At 39.9% G+C, this 13,731-nt stretch overlaps 1 protein-coding gene across 1 annotated transcript in view; it reads right to left on the reverse strand.

The window, feature by feature from the left end:
- Window positions 1-13,731, reverse strand: part of VWA8 (von Willebrand factor A domain containing 8) — a 403,863-nt gene that overhangs the window by 203,142 nt on the left and 186,990 nt on the right. The window contains exons 19-20 of the mRNA XM_062194118.1: window positions 9,009-9,115; window positions 3,943-4,014 (exon numbers count right to left, since the gene is read on the reverse strand). Of these exons, the coding sequence (XP_062050102.1) occupies window positions 3,943-4,014; window positions 9,009-9,115 (179 nt within the window). The remainder of the gene's footprint in view (window positions 1-3,942; window positions 4,015-9,008; window positions 9,116-13,731) is intronic.

Below are 13,731 nucleotides of genomic sequence, written 5' to 3' on the forward strand. Positions count from 1 at the left end.
GAAAGCAGTGGAAGATGGCCCAAGTGCTTGGGTCTCTGCAACCATGTGGGACATCCTGAAGAAGCTTCTGGCTTTGGCCTGGCCCAGCTCTGGCTGCCATGGCCATTTGGGGAGTGAACCAGCAGATGGAAACTCACTCACTCTCTCTCTCTCTCTCTCTCTCTCTTTCTCTCTCTCTCTCTCCGTAACTCTGTCCTTCAAATAAATAAATAAATCTTTTTTTTTTTTTAAAAAGAACTATAGTACAGATATTGTAGCCAGAGTAGCCTTGAAAATTATCTATCCAATCCTATAATTTTATAGATAAGAAAAGAAAAAGGGAAGTATCCTTAGAAATAACGATTTACTTAATATCACATAGAGTTAAAAAAATCTGGGCAAGAAAAGGTAGGTCTTTGGATTCGCAGCGACTTCATTTCTATGACACTGCGCTTCCATTCTGAGGCTGAAAGTGATTGTGTAAGAAAGATAGAGAAATGGGAGCATCGCACTGTGATGGGACCTCATCACATGGTGAGGGACAGAAGCTGGAACAATACTGCCAAGAGGTATGTCTGGGAATCAGACTGTTGACCTGAGGACAAACTTTGAGGGGGAGGAATGGAAGACACTCAGTTGAAAGTGGGCATTAGACAATGGAGATCATCAAATGACAGTCTAAGACTTTTTTTTTTTATTAGTTAACATAATAGACACAAGTAGCAGAATTTACTTAGAAAATCTAAAAATCCCTTCCACACTGGTCCTATGATATAACACTGGCAGTCTCAGAAGTTTACAATGAAAGAACAGAAACCCTTCTGAAGCGAACAAGGTCAGTTAAATATAGCAAATTTATACTGAAAACAATCTCCCTTTGTTGATTCTTCTTTCTCCAAAATGAAGAGTGGCAGAATCGGGGTAAAAGAAGGTGAGACACTGTGACTTGCTGGTCACTGATGGAATTCATGATAGGACTGGTAAGGAGAAGTCTGTGACATCCCTGTTGCCTGCCTTGTGCCTCTTGGGGAGCGTCAGCTTACTGTCTCTGTCCAGTTGGTTCCTAAATCAGCGGGACTGCCTATCCTCTTCAGCTGCTGGGTCCAACCACAAACCTAGGGAGCTGGAGCTGCTCTTCCCTCCACTCCACCCAAACCACTGCCGGGTCCTTTGCTCTGGTGTCTTGTTCCCTTCTTTAGGACTGAAAACAGATGACAGGTAGCTTACTGGTTCATACCAACATTTGTACAGAACTCCTGAATCATCCCCAAACACTCTCATGTATCTTTTCCATTTATCATAAAAGCAGAAGCAGAGCTCTGTACCACCTCACCCTTCGCTCAGCACATTCTCCCCAACCTCCAGAGGTTAGACCACACTCCCTGCCTCTGTGTTTACTGACGAGGCTCTAACTTCAACCTTTTATCCTAGATGACCCTCTTACCTGCTCAACTGTAGCTCTACTCGGAGAAAAAATTCGACCTGCACCCACCCACCAAACCCTCAGGACATCAATACCACAAGGATATTTCAAAATCACTTGGCCATCCCACCTTGACCTCTATAGGGCCTTCCTTTTGAAAGCCTGCTCATCAGAAAAAATTATTTCTCAAGCTTCAGATCTGTATTTCCTGGTCTGTTCTTTTCCTCATGTTGATCTGCTCTGCTGTGATGTCAGTAATCTCTCTGAGGCCATTTGAGTGATGGCAGAAGTTCTACAAAGGACGCACACATTGCACCAGGTGAAAGTCTAAAAAATCTCTGAAACATTTATTAAAAAAAAAAAAAGCAAGTTGGTGGTTAAGACACCACTCGGACACCCATATCCCATGTCAGAGTGCCTGGGTTCAAGTCTCTGCTCGGCTTCTGATTCCAGCTTCCTGATAATATGCAGCCTGGTAGGCAGCAGGTGATGGCTCAAGTAGTTGGGTCTCTGTCACCCATAAGGTTGACCTGACAGTGTCCCTGGCTTGTGTCTAAGACCTGGCTGTTGTAGACATCCAATATCAGAACTAGAGGATGACAGATATCTCTGTCTCTCTTCCTTTCAAGTAAATACCTACATATATATATAAAAACTTTAAAGTTTGTTAGGGACCTGCATTGTGGTCTAGTGGGTAAAGCAGCTGCCTGTAATGCTAGCATCCATACGGGCTCTGGTTAGAGACCCAGGTGCTCCACTTCCAATCCAGCTCCCTGCTAATGGCCTGGTAAATCAGCAGAGGATGGCCCAATTGGTTGGGCCCCTGGCACCCACATAGGAGATCCAGAAGAAGCTCTTGGCTACTGGCTTTGGTCTGGCCCAGTCTTGGCCATTGTAGCCATTTCGGGAGAGAACTAGCAGATGGAAGATAACTCTCTCTTTTTCTCTCTCTTACTCTCCCTCTCTCTGTAACTGTGACTTTCAAATAAATCTTTAAAAAAAGTTTGTGAAACTTTTTTTTTGTGGGCTCAAAAATACTTAAAAGCCCACAAGTGATCACTTTTCAAAGTGAGATGAGAATCTGACTTCTTGGATTTCAATATTAATATTGATCATACTGATCTTTATCATCCTACTCTGGTGTGTACAATTCTTCAGAAAAATGACGTTTCAGTGAAGTGGGTAGAACTTTCAAATGCTGTTCTACTCTTAATTCTTGTTTAGACAAAAAATGGAACAAGAGACTCCTGAAGTACTTTTAAACTACACAGTGATACAGAGATTTTATTTTTAGCTGGAAGAACCAAGCACTGTGTGAAGTACTTTCCATGCATTATCTCATGTCATCCTTAAAGAAGACATACTATTTTTATTCCCAGGTTAGTCATTAGGAAACTGAGCCTTGGTAAGATAAGCAATGTGCCCAAGTCACATGGCCATATGTGGAAGAATGGTGGAAGATATCTAGTCAGCTCACTTCTAAGCCTGTGTACTCAATCGGTAAATTGATCAGGTGGTCCCTTTCTATTAAACAATTCTTTTAAGATTGCAAGCTTGAGGGGTTAAATATACAAAGAATATGTACTATTTTTATAAGTGCAAGAAAAAGCTCATTACCCTTAATTAAGAACAATTTCAAAAAGTGAAAATGTGTTCATTGTGGGTCAATAACTCAAATGAACAGAGTTATTGGACCCTGTAAGTATAAAATTCCCTCTTCTACCTCCATAAACATACACTGAATATCAGCTATGCAGTAGGCACCATGCTGGGAACTGACACAGGAGTAAACAGGAGAAACATGATCCCTGCTCCTGAGGAGCTGCCAGACCTGTTGGAAAGACAGTCATCCCACATGTAAACACAGCACCACAGGACTCCTGTGATAAAGGGACAGAAGTGAGGAGAAGCAGGGGAAAGTTAACTCAAGTAGGAACAAGGGAAGGACTCCCTCCCAAGAGTTAGGGGCAGGGCATGTAAGCAAAGGATGTTCCATGCGGAAGGAGGAGCAGGAACAAGGACTAGAAAGAAGATAAGAAATCAAGGGAAATTTCATTGTGGCTCAAGCCAATGCAGAAAGGAAAGAGGGGCCAAAGCTTAGGACTGGAAAGGTAGGCTGACCAGATCCTACAGGACTGGATAGCATGCTACAGACTATACCTAAGGGTCAGGGGAGTCAGTCCTTCACCTGGCTGCCAAGCAGAGAGCAGATCACAGTGGGAGTGTCACCGCTATAATCCGCTATAATCCGGGTGCTAACTGAAGCCAGTAGGGGCTAGCACGACAGGTTAGGCATGAAGAGTAGATACGCAGGAGGCAGAATGGAAAGGACTTGTTCTGAGACTGAATGAGAGTGATTTAAGACTCGAGGCAATTCTAACATTTAAAAGGTAGCAGACTCTTACCTTTTAAATAAATCAGATATTTAACTAGGGTAAAAAATCATTTAAAAAAAAAACTAAACAGGAAAAAGAAATTTATTGCTTCCTAAATACTGTTATCATTTATTCATTAGTACCTGCATCCTAGCCTTAACTTACCTGGTTACCAACCAATAATAAGTGTTCTCCAAGGAGAAAGTCTTTGAGCATGTCTTCCATCACCACCATGTGCTAGAGAAAGAGAACCAGAGTAAATGGGCTTCCCACAATAAATAAGAAAGGTAACTATAAAGATATCTTTGTGGAATGTAAAATATATCATGATAGAATATTCGAATGATTGGATTTAAAAAAAACAGATTAATAATGTAGTTATAAGCAAGTTATATAACCAACCAGGTCACTGATACTGAAAACTTGAAGTAGTTCCCCTAAATAAGACAAAGCCATTGGCCAACATTTCAGAGAAGTTTTATAATTCAATTCAAATATTTTTATCCATTAAACTATGTAGAGTTGGCTTATTACTTAATATAATATCTAAATTCACACTCGCTAGTGTAAATATACAAAGGCTTCCAAAACCAATTGGAGATTTCCATGGGATATTTTACACTGATTTGTTCTTAACTATTACCTTCAAAGCTTTAGAATTAAAAATATATTATTTATCTTCCATGGTTCTTTATTTGAATTATGACACAATATAATAAAAGAACAAGATTAAAGTTGTTCACAAAAGCCACAGAGGAAATTACATTCTCTTTTGTGTCCTGAAAAATAGGACACCTGTAAATAGGCTATAAAGGCTCATCAGGGGTTGAGGAGGGAACTATGTTCCCATCTTAGTAATATCCTCATCGCTTATTCTTGGTTTTCTGTATCAAGTTCCCTATTTGTACAAAAGGTAAATTAACCTTCAGCATCTAATACATGCTGTAGATGCTTTTCCACTGTGTCAGCTGCTTTCCTCTTTTAACTTGGTTTTTTTGGAAAGCCATGAAATTTTCCTTGTCAAATTTACCAATGTCTTATTTTCTTTCTTAGGAAAAAAAAAAAAAAAAAAAAAAACTGAGAAAGTTTTTTTCCCTGCAAGAACAAATGAGAATTCCCTGATGTTTAACTTGATAGTTTTAATTATTTTACAAGTGTTTTTAGATACAACATAGAGCTAGAGTTTTAATAATGCCTGAAGATGAGCATATCCACTGATTGTTCATTCTGGAACACTTTTAAGAACAAAAGGAGACACTATTAATAATTATTCTAAGAAATAACTATGTACAGAGACTATCTTAAGCAAACCAAGATGTATGGTTACCCCGTAAAAAGGAGTCCTGAAATACTATTTTTTTAAATTTGGTGTTAGCAGTATATAGTCTGAAGACCTCTTCCTTTTAACAAAGATAAAGTCAGTGACAATTTCCAGACAAAATAAATTTTTCCCATAAAAAATAGGCTAAGCCATGTGATATATAGATAGAAAAGTTGGAATGAATACCTGCATAGCCAGGTAACATTGAAAAAATAATCCAAACTATATTTATATTCTTACATTCTCACCCTTCTCTTGTCCTCCTACCTCCTGCCCTCATTACATCTAACAGGATTATTCAAATCAGCAGAGGCTAAGGCCACTGCCAACACCATTTTTTCTCTTGACCTCTTGGTTGACAGCACCACAGACCATTTCTCAAATGTCTCTCCTGATTCCCTTGTATCTTGGTAACAATTTATCTCCCTAGTTTTCTTAATTGGATCTTCTTATAACAAATCTTTTAATACTGACTTTCCCATGGCTCTTTCACTTGCACTCTCTCCTTACATTTTTACTTGTTTTTTTTTCTAGGTAACAGTTGATGTAAAATTAAATAAACAAGTGTGGAAGGGAAAGGTCACAGTTCCTGCAAGGCAGAGCAGCAAGTGCCCACTCATTCACAGGCACCCGCGTGAGAGCACATGTGTGCACAGCTGGGTATCTGCATGTCTGTGCTCCAGGAGCTGCCTCTGACTCTGACGTCCCTGGAGCCTCTCGTCCATCTTGTGGCTTCATCCACTAGCCCCACGCTGATGGTCAAACAGAAAGATTTTCCTCCTCAACTCCAGCCTCATAGTTCTGAGTGCTGGCTGAACTACTTGATTATCCACTAGTCTCCTCCTCAAGCCAGCTCATGACTTTTCACTTTCATTATTTACTCTGTATTTTGTTTTCCAATTAACAGCATCATTTTCTACCACCTGACCAAACCCCTGTCCTCATCACCACTCTGCCCACCTTACTCCTTTTCTACTAAGGTCTGGTTACATACCGAGTCTTAGCTATTAGGACACCAAGAAAAAAAAAAATCAAATGTATCTACCCCGTCATTTCTGTCTGCACGGCTTTGATCCAGGTTTTTATCACCTCTCGCCTAGATTTTTATCAGCTGAGTCAGTCTCTCCCTGAGCCAATGTGTTTTCTACAACACTCACACAGTCATTTGTCCAAAACCTTACTACTTCATTCTTTAAAACATCTTAAAAGATGCATAATACACTGGGAACAAAGGCTCTTCTTCACATGCTTGATCTCATCTCAGCCTTCTCTGACAGTTCTCCTTCTCCTGTACTTTGTTTCAGCCATGGGCACAATTTAGGATAATTTTCTGTTCACTGTTGTTTACAGCTCTACCACACTATGTGCTCCCCGAGGGAGAATCTCTGCCTCTCTGTAACAGAAAGTGCTATCGATTGTACTTCTCCAAAAACCTTTCGATGTGCCCTCTCTTCTCTGTCCCCACTGTCACTTCTCACTGCCTTGGTTCAGAGCCTTCAAGACCCTCACTTAAGACTGCTGCAGTAACCACAGAGCTAATTTCTCTTTGGTTTGGTTTGGTTCTAACTCCCTGACAACACTGAAAAGCACACCCAAGGTTAACAGAAGTGCAGAAGCTTTCACTGGCTTTCTCATTTCTTCTGAGTTGAATCTCAGTTCCCTATTGAGCAAGTCCTGACTGATGCGATTCTTCCCTAATCATCGTGACACTCATCTCTTCACACTTTTCCACTGGCAACTTCAGTGCTGTGCCAATGACAATTAATGAATGAGCCGCTTTCTTATACAACCAAGTCTCTGCTTGTCTATCTGCCTAAGAAACTCTCCCAGCTTTGGCTGCTTAACCAATTTTCTAGGGTCATTCCAACCTGAGACCATGCTGCTATAGTAACCTGCACATACTTCCAACACACTGTGCAGTGCTTACCACAGTGCTTACTACATTCTTTCTCCTCTGGGAGGTACAAATGCTTATGTGTATTTTAATCTCTGTGTCTCAATACCTTAGTACAAGGTCTGACCCATGGTAAATATTATTAAAAATTTTCAGATCTTAAGCTCCTGAGCTTATGAAGATCTCTTTCCTCAATTTCTTCCCTTTTCTGTGGCAAATGTTTCTTAATCAAAGATTTGATGACATCATACTCCTTAGTATGAGCATTCAATGCCTTGTCTATTCTTTCATTCACCTGTTCAACATGTATTTATGTAGGCCAGGCACTGTTATCTGCTAGAGATCCAAAATAAAGAAGACACAGGGCTTTGTCTCAGCAATACAGAAGACAACACGTTAGAAACGTTTTTCCACACATTGTGAAAAGGAGACAGGAGGGCACAGAGGAGCACGATGGTATAGGAGCATCTACATCTGCAAGAGGGACAGCACACTGCTGCCTTGGAGATGAAATGGAACAGAAAAGGAAGTAGTGATTTCAGCAACAGAAGCAAATTTAATCAAGCCACTGTCCCTAGAATTGGTGCAGCTAAAAATTTTCCATTAGTGGCTAATTCAATTCATGCTGCTTTACGAAGAGAAGGTGTGCTTGGAGCAGGCTACATAAAGTCCCTCAGTGCCACTGTGTAAAGTTCACAGCAGCCCTGCAGCCTCAATGTCTGTGTCACAGGCACCATGGCAACAGACGCCGTGTTCAAGGGCACAATGGTCTTCCCTTCTACTGAATTTCCTACATTCTTGTATGCTGTGAAGTCTTTTCAACCTTTGCTGCCATGGGGTTTTTCAAATTGTCACTTACAGCAGTTTCCTGATTCTTTTTCTTTGTTCCTCACCACTACATGGACAGAGTGTGATACCACCAATGCTCAGCAATAGTATATTTTCCTTATAATCATGTTTTTGCCTTTGTTATGCAAGATTTTCTTCCTTATTTGTGTCATGTTCATTTGTCTATTAATTGTGCAGGAGCATTAATATTCCAGAAGAAAAATAAAGCACTCATTAGTTAATTGATGATAGAATGAATTAAAAAATAGTGTCATGCCTTGTGCTATGTCATATATGATAAATATAATTTTGACAGATTTCAGAATGTTTAACCAAGACTTTTATTGAGAAAGAAGAATTTGCCTGGATATTTCCTATGCTGCTAATTTAGCGATATGAATTAGGATACTCATTGAACCAGAGAATTAGGCAATGTCAGACTTAAAAAAATAAATTTTACTCACTCATAATTACACTGAAACTAGTAAGAAGGTTTTCTAATATAATTTATGAATATAACATTATTTACACACAGATTGGTGACTATTACAGAAAAATTTAATTTTTATAAAAGAAATAACCATATGATAGAAAACCTGAAAATGAAAAACAGTCATGAGTGATTTTTCCATGAAAAACTGTTATTAAAGTGAACATATATAATAAAGCTTTCTAGATACAAACTTATTTCTATGTCAAAGTGAAACATCCAACAGTTACTGGTTAGGTTAAAGCTGAGGAATCTTCTACTCTCCACCCTTGAAAAAAAAAGAAAGGAAAAAGAAAGAATACAAAAATACTAGGAATTTGTAGGAAAAGGCGTACTGGGGGCATTTCCCTATTTAAACTACTAAAATGATGTAAATAACAAGCAAGGAAAAGAGAGAAGTTTCTATGCTTTTTTTAACTTAATAATGTATTAATTTATGTGAAGTAGAATCATAAAATGTGTATGAATATAAAATCTATTCCCCTAATCATAGCAGCAATTCCTTCAACTTTCAAGTACCTTTGGAAAAAATTTTAAATGTATAAAACCTTAATAAAAGATGTTCAACACTTCATTTTTCATCATTCAAACTGAACTTAGGAAATGACAAATATACCTCAGCATCAGTTTCATTTGGGAGAGTCAACTATCAACCCATAAGGAGTGATTTATGCAAGGATGCAAACCTATGCCCTTACCTGAACGTTGTCATAGAAGAGAACATCAGGCACTTTCATTTTCTCATGGGCGTTGTAGACAGGTGCACTCACAGTGCCGATCCTCAGAGATCCAGACACCACTTCACCTGAACATTTCCCAGGATAGAGAATTATTTGTAGCAAGGTCCTCAGAGAAGCTAAGTCAATGCAACTTAGGATGCAATACAGCCTCTGTAATACCTGTGAGCTCTTCAGGGACTTTAACTCAGCAACTAAAGAAATAAGCTTGAAGGTGGTAATAAAACCTCATAGCTCTACATACAACTCAGAATGTAAGAAATTTTATTATATCAATATATATAAAAATATAGATAAAACTGAGAGACAAAAAAAAAAAAAACCACCACAGTCAAGCCACCTACATAAGCTTATTCAGCCAGAGACTATAACATAAAATAAGCCAAATACATATTTGAGAGTTCAAAAGTATCCAGGATATAATTTTTAGGACCCATCCATTGAACAGGAGAACCTCCTAGAGCTCCAGTAAGAGCTGGTGTTGTGGGACTGTAGGATAGGCTGTCACCAGCAATGCCAGCATCCTAAATAGGTGTGCCAGCTCAAGTCTCAGCTGTTCTAATTCTGATCCAGCTCCTTGCTATGGCACTTGGGAGGACAGTGGAAGATGGCCCAAGTACTTGCAGTCCTGTCAGCATGTGAGAGACCAAGTCAGAGTTTCTGGCTCCTGGTTTTTGCCTGGCTGTTGCAGATATTTGGGGAGTGAACCAATAGATTAAATCTGTATGTCTCTCCCTCTCTGTCACTCTACCTTTCAAGTAAGCAAGTAAATAGTCTTAAAAACAAAGCAAGTGAACTGCCTCACCCCAGCCTTCTTAAAATTCTATCTTAAGGGATGGCCCAAGAGCTCTATGTGAGTGTTTTCAAATAAGCACCCAAGTGATTCTGACACTCCGTTATATTGGAAACCTCTGTGCTACGAATTATTCTGTAGTAGTTATTATTGTAGTATATGTTATTTGCATTAAAGTGGTTGTCCTAGAATAGATTATGAGTTCTTTGAAACCAAGAAATGAACAATACATTTCTTAAAGTTAGGGAACATAGCTCATGTGTATCAGCATTCCCTGTAGTGACTAGAGATACATGCTCACTGTTGGGCATGTCCCAGGAGAATAACATCAGCAGTACCATTAGTGTGGTAATACGCATGCTCACAATAATAAAAGCTATCATTGACTAAGGACTTTTTTTATGTGCTACATCCCAAATGAAGCGCTGCATCTAAGTTTTTTCCTTATGCAATTTCCCGTCACTCTTAACAATAACAATGACACAAGAATTAAGAGTAAACTAAAATTAATTAATTAATTAATTAATTCTCTTAAAAATCACAAGGCTAGCAGATAGAGGTTGAAATAGAACTTAGTCTAACTTGGCATTCTTCCTACCATGTGAAGTATATTCAATTCTTTGACTCCAAATTCTATTCCTTCCTGTGGAAATACCCTAGCAAGCAGAAATACAATTCCAATGCCTTTAACAATTCATTTATCTTTTCTTCCCCTACTTCAAATAAGAATATTATAGCATTTTTCCCCCTCCAGAATGATAATTTTGTGCTAAATCATTTTGAAAGACAAGAGGGAAGCAACGTTTGCTTCTGTGGAGCACCAGGAAAAAATTGCGCTAAAGTTAATTACACTGGCACCTTGTTTAACCACTGCTGCGGGCTGCTGCACATCTGGCAAAGCATAGTAGATCTCACCAGGAACCTCTCCCTTCAATAGTTCAATAGATTCTTGGCAATTTCCTTTTAGTTACAAGTTCTGAAGTGAAGGAAAACCATGAGCTCTCATACTGAGAATTTACTATTTATTTATATAACACCTTTGATATAGATCCAGCATAAAATCATTAAGGGGAAGAGCAGGGACCTGGCAGCAAACCCACTGGGGACATGTATGCTGAGATAACAAACATGATTTTAGTTTCAAGCAGCATCTGATACCATCTATGGTTTAGTTTACTAAGCATATTCATTCAGTAGATTCAATTTAATCCACTCATCCAAAGCTTACTGTCAAAATTTTTTGGGGAGAGATTTTTTATTTCATAGTGAGTCAGTAAGGCATTTTTGCTGTTGTTTAAAAAAAAATCTCATTTCCTTATAGAAACAGTTTTTAGTTTTTAATGAACTTATAAACAAAAATGCTCCCACTTCAAAATAAAAACAAAATCTCAGATAGTATAGGTGTTTATGTTATTACATTTATCTAAGCAACATATATACATGTTCAGCTATAAGATGTTAAGTAAATTTATGTGACAAATATGCTTTTTTTAAATACCAAGAACATTATAGAATTAATGCAGAGTCTTAAGGATTATCTAGTAGTAACTTTAGATGCTGTTATTTCCAGGTAAGCAGGCAGAGTCTTCCATATGTTCAAACACTAGAATCTTTGGTTGCTACCCTGTCAACCTGCTTGCAAACAAGAAGCTAACAATTTTAAGAATGTTTTAAGTGAACAACTTGTTTGTTTTGGTTTTGTTTTTGTTATTTACTTGACAGGTAGAGTTAGAGAGAGAGAGAGAGAGAGAGAGAGAGAGAGAGAGAGAGAGGTCTTCCTTCCATTGGTTCACTCCCCAAATGGCCGCCACGGCCGGCGCTGTGTGGATCCAAAGCCAGAAGCCAGGTGCTTCTTCCTGGTCTCCCATGCGTGTACAGGGGTCCAAGAACCCAGCCCATCCTCCTCAGTGAACAACTTGGAAAACCCAGGGGTGGAAAAACCCTAAGAATGCACAATTGTGAGAATTTACAATCATTACAACTGCAGCTGAAAAGTGCTCATGCTGTTCTTCTGAAATGAGATTTCAAAGCAGTATAGTCCAAAATAAAGGATCTTAACAAAAAAATTGCCATATGTGGGCCAGCGCCGTGGCTCAATAGGCTAATCCTCCACCTTGCGGGTTCTAGTCCCGGTCAGGGCACAGGAGTCTGTCCCAGTTGCCCCTCTTCCAGGCCAGCTCTCTGCTGTGGCCTGGGAGTGCAGTGGAGGATGGCTCAAGTGCTTGGGCCCTGCACCCCATGGGAGACCAGGAGAAGCACCTGGCTCCTGCCATCGAATCAGCGTGGTGCGCCAGCCGCGGCGGCCATTGGAGGGTGAACCAATGGCAAAGGAAGACCTTTCTCTCTGTCTCTCTCTCTCACTGTCCACTCTGCCTGTCAAAAAAAAAAAAAAATTGCCATATGAACAATTTCTTCACCAATTTGTATGTGTCAACCATTTAGTTAACTTTTCCACTTGAAAAAATGCAATAGAAACCTGCACAGCATGTTTCACTACTTCAGTTAATATCCACAATTACAGCAGCTACAACTCAGGATACAGCATCACCAGTGCTGCCCAGAGCCAGTCTGTAATGAAATTAAGTTCTTTACACCAAGTAAATGGTTGCCCACGACCGCTGGCTAGTATACACGTGAACTAAAATGTCTAGATTTGGGGAGAAACAAATGCTGTCCCGATCATCTGCTCTGCTGCTTCTGTGCCACGATTTCATGTCACTCTAAGTTTTGTTGGTTTGCTTGCCCATGGGGGTTTGGGCCTGCTGACCCTGCCCACTGGAAGATACTGCCTGCTGTGCTGCTTACTGCTTTTAACACTGTCCAATCGAATGTGCAGTCTTACTGGTGGCTCAGGACCCTAAAAATGGAATAGCTGTCTCAGATACACTGACAATTTTAAGTTCAAAAAGGAAAATACGCTGACAGAGTGGTGATGCCGGTACCTTCCTGGGAGAAAGTTGACTCTCCGCCAAGAAATCTCATAAGACAGCATACATTGGCGCATTTGCCAAGGTCCTCAGTCTAATAGGCTCAAAATTTGAGATTGTCACCACAACCAAGGGCAAACTTAATTTTCAGAAAAATAAAAAAAACCATATTTTTATATATATGTATATATTCTGATATAAAACCAGAGTTTCAGAATATTATATCACATGGCCAGTGCCGTGGCTCACTTGGCTAATACTCTGCCTGCGGCGCCGGCATACTGGGTTCAAGTCCTGGTCGGGGCGCTGGATTCTGTCCCGGTTGCTCCTCTTCCAGGCCAGCTCTCTGCTGTGGCCTGGGAAAGCAGTGGAGGATGGCCCAGGTCCTTGGGCCCTGCACCCGCATGGGAGACCAGGAGAAGCACCTGGCTCCTGGCTTCAGATCGGCGCAGCACGCCGGCTGCAACACACCTGCTGTAGCGGCCACTTGGGTGGTGAACCAATGGAAAAAGGAAGATCTTTCTTTCTGTCTCTCTCACTCTCTCACTAACTCAGCCTGTTAAAAAAAAAGAATATTATATCACAATAAAAACTGTCATCCTCCTACAACCAGCACTGGTTGCCATAATTAGCAGGTTGCAGAGACCTGCATGGCAGTCAAATCCTCATCAGAGGGTTGTCTGATGACCACAGACTTTGAACCAGAAAAGTGAAGCAAAACAATTCTCTGCCAAACAGACAGCCCTGCAGACTAATGGGGCAAGACGACTGAAAAAGCTCTTCACTTAGGTTCTTTGAAACCTACCTAGGCTTAGATGGGCACTGCTCACACTGGTCTGTTATCCAGAGAAACAATCTACAGTCTGTATGATACAATCTTTCTTTGGGTGTTAATAGATTCAATCAAGCAACATCATGAGTTTACAAGTATCAGATTTATTCACTCTGTTTAGTTGGCTCTGCC

This window comes from Lepus europaeus, chromosome 6 (genome assembly GCF_033115175.1).
Source record: "Lepus europaeus isolate LE1 chromosome 6, mLepTim1.pri, whole genome shotgun sequence".
Taxonomy (NCBI): domain Eukaryota; kingdom Metazoa; phylum Chordata; class Mammalia; order Lagomorpha; family Leporidae; genus Lepus; species Lepus europaeus.